Below are 1,747 nucleotides of genomic sequence, written 5' to 3' on the forward strand. Positions count from 1 at the left end.
TAATGTCCTCCAACAATCAATTATCATAAAATTATAAATACCAAGTTTACTTAGCTTAATCTACTCCCATTAACTCTATTTAAGTCAATAGGTTCAGACCTATAGCTTTTATAGACTAAAAATCACCATTATCAATCAAACCCTAACCTCAACCATCAAGAAAATGAAAGAAGAAAGGAAGATTTAAGTAGAAAAGCTTACCTTTAATGTTTAGGAGCTCCAAAATACTCCCAATACTCAATTTTCCTAAGCCCTAGCATTGCTCTCTCACTGCTCTTTTGTTTCTTCATTTCTTTTCTTCTTTGATATACTAAATTTGTGACTTATTTTAGCATAAAAATGACCATGTGTTGTGGCGTATGGCACATAAAGCCTCTTTCAGGTGTGTTATCATGCATGCACTGCAACGCGTGGCACAGAATTACTTTCTTTAGAAAATTTTCCTCTTCCATTCCCGGGTAACCCGATTCTCCTTCAGAGCCGTGTTTAGAACTGAAATCGAGACCAAACATGCTTATTAGGCCTTTCTAGCCACACACCTCACTAATACACTTAATTAGTCTATTTAAACTTAATTAATCTTGATTTAAAATTGAGGATGTTATAATTCTTCCCTCCTTTTAGAAATTTTGTCCCCAAAATTTTCATAATTGCTTAAAACATATCTCATGGAAATAGTTAGGGGTATAATTGCCTCATTCTCTCTTTAGTCTCCCACGTAGCATCTCCAGGAGTCATTCCTTTCCATATCACCTTAACTAGGTAAATGGTCTTGTTCCTCAGCTGCTTCTCTTTCACATTGGCTATTCTCTCAAGCTTAGTTTAATATGTCAAATTCTCCTGTAACTCAACATCTTCAGGTTCAATAACGTGAGACGAGTCAGGCTGATACTTCTTCAATTGAGAGACGTGAAACACATCAGGCACACCCGCTATATAAGGTGGCAACACAATTCGGTAAGCAAGTATCCCAATCCGTTCTAAGATTTTAAGGGGACCAATAAAACATGGAGTCAACTTCTTAGCTCGAATTGATCTCCCAATGCTTGTTATTGGCGTGACTTTCAAGAAAATATGATCGCTTCCCTCAAATTCTAACAATTTCCTCCTTTTGTCAACATAGCTTTTCTGTCGACTCTGAGCAGTCAAAAGCTTCTGACGAATCACTTCTATCTTCTGAGTAGTTTGATCCACCAAATCGGGACCCAAAATACTTCTCTCACTCAACTCGGTCCAACAAAGTGGTGATCGACACTTCTTCCTATATAAAGCTTCATAAAGAGCCATCTGAATTCTCAAGTGAAAACTATTGTTATATGTGAATTCCGCTAATAGTAGGTGTTTATCCCAGCTACCAGTCCACTCAATAACACATACTCTGAGCATATCTTCCAGTATCTGATTCATTCTCTCGGTTTGGCTATTCGTCTAGGGTTGGTAAGTAGTACTAAGTTTCAGCTTTGTCCCCATAGCTTGATTTAAAGCTTTTCAAAAGTTCGACGTGAACCTTAGATCACGGTCTGACACTACATCCTTTGGAACTCCATGCAATCTTACTACCTCTTGTAAGTACACTTTAGCTAACTTCTCCAAAGGATAATCCACTCTAATAGCCAAAAAGTGAGCTAACTTAGTCAATCTATCCACAATAACCTAGATAGCATCATAACCTGCTTGAGTATGGAGCAAACCCATGATGAAATCCATCAAAATGCTATCTATTTCCACTCTAAAATTTTTAATGGTT

The 1,747-nt window shown here is 37.2% G+C and overlaps 1 protein-coding gene across 1 annotated transcript; it reads right to left on the reverse strand.

The window, feature by feature from the left end:
* Positions 1 to 822: 822 nt before the first annotated feature.
* On the reverse strand, positions 823 to 1,407 carry LOC129305416 (uncharacterized). The gene has a single exon (XM_054945450.1). It carries the CDS (start codon positions 1,405 to 1,407, stop codon positions 823 to 825), a length of 585 nt encoding a protein of 194 aa, XP_054801425.1.
* Between the last annotated feature and the right edge of the window lie 340 nt (positions 1,408 to 1,747).

This window comes from Prosopis cineraria, unplaced genomic scaffold, assembly GCF_029017545.1.
Source record: "Prosopis cineraria cultivar Desert tree isolate PC_DT_omini unplaced genomic scaffold, ASM2901754v1 PC3, whole genome shotgun sequence".
NCBI classification, from domain to species: Eukaryota; Viridiplantae; Streptophyta; class Magnoliopsida; order Fabales; family Fabaceae; genus Prosopis; species Prosopis cineraria.

What these genes read in the sequence shown, in the direction of transcription:
- LOC129305416 (XM_054945450.1), bottom strand. Translation starts at nt 1,407, where the DNA reads ATGAATCAGATACTGGAAGATATGCTCAGAGTATGTGTTATTGAGTGG.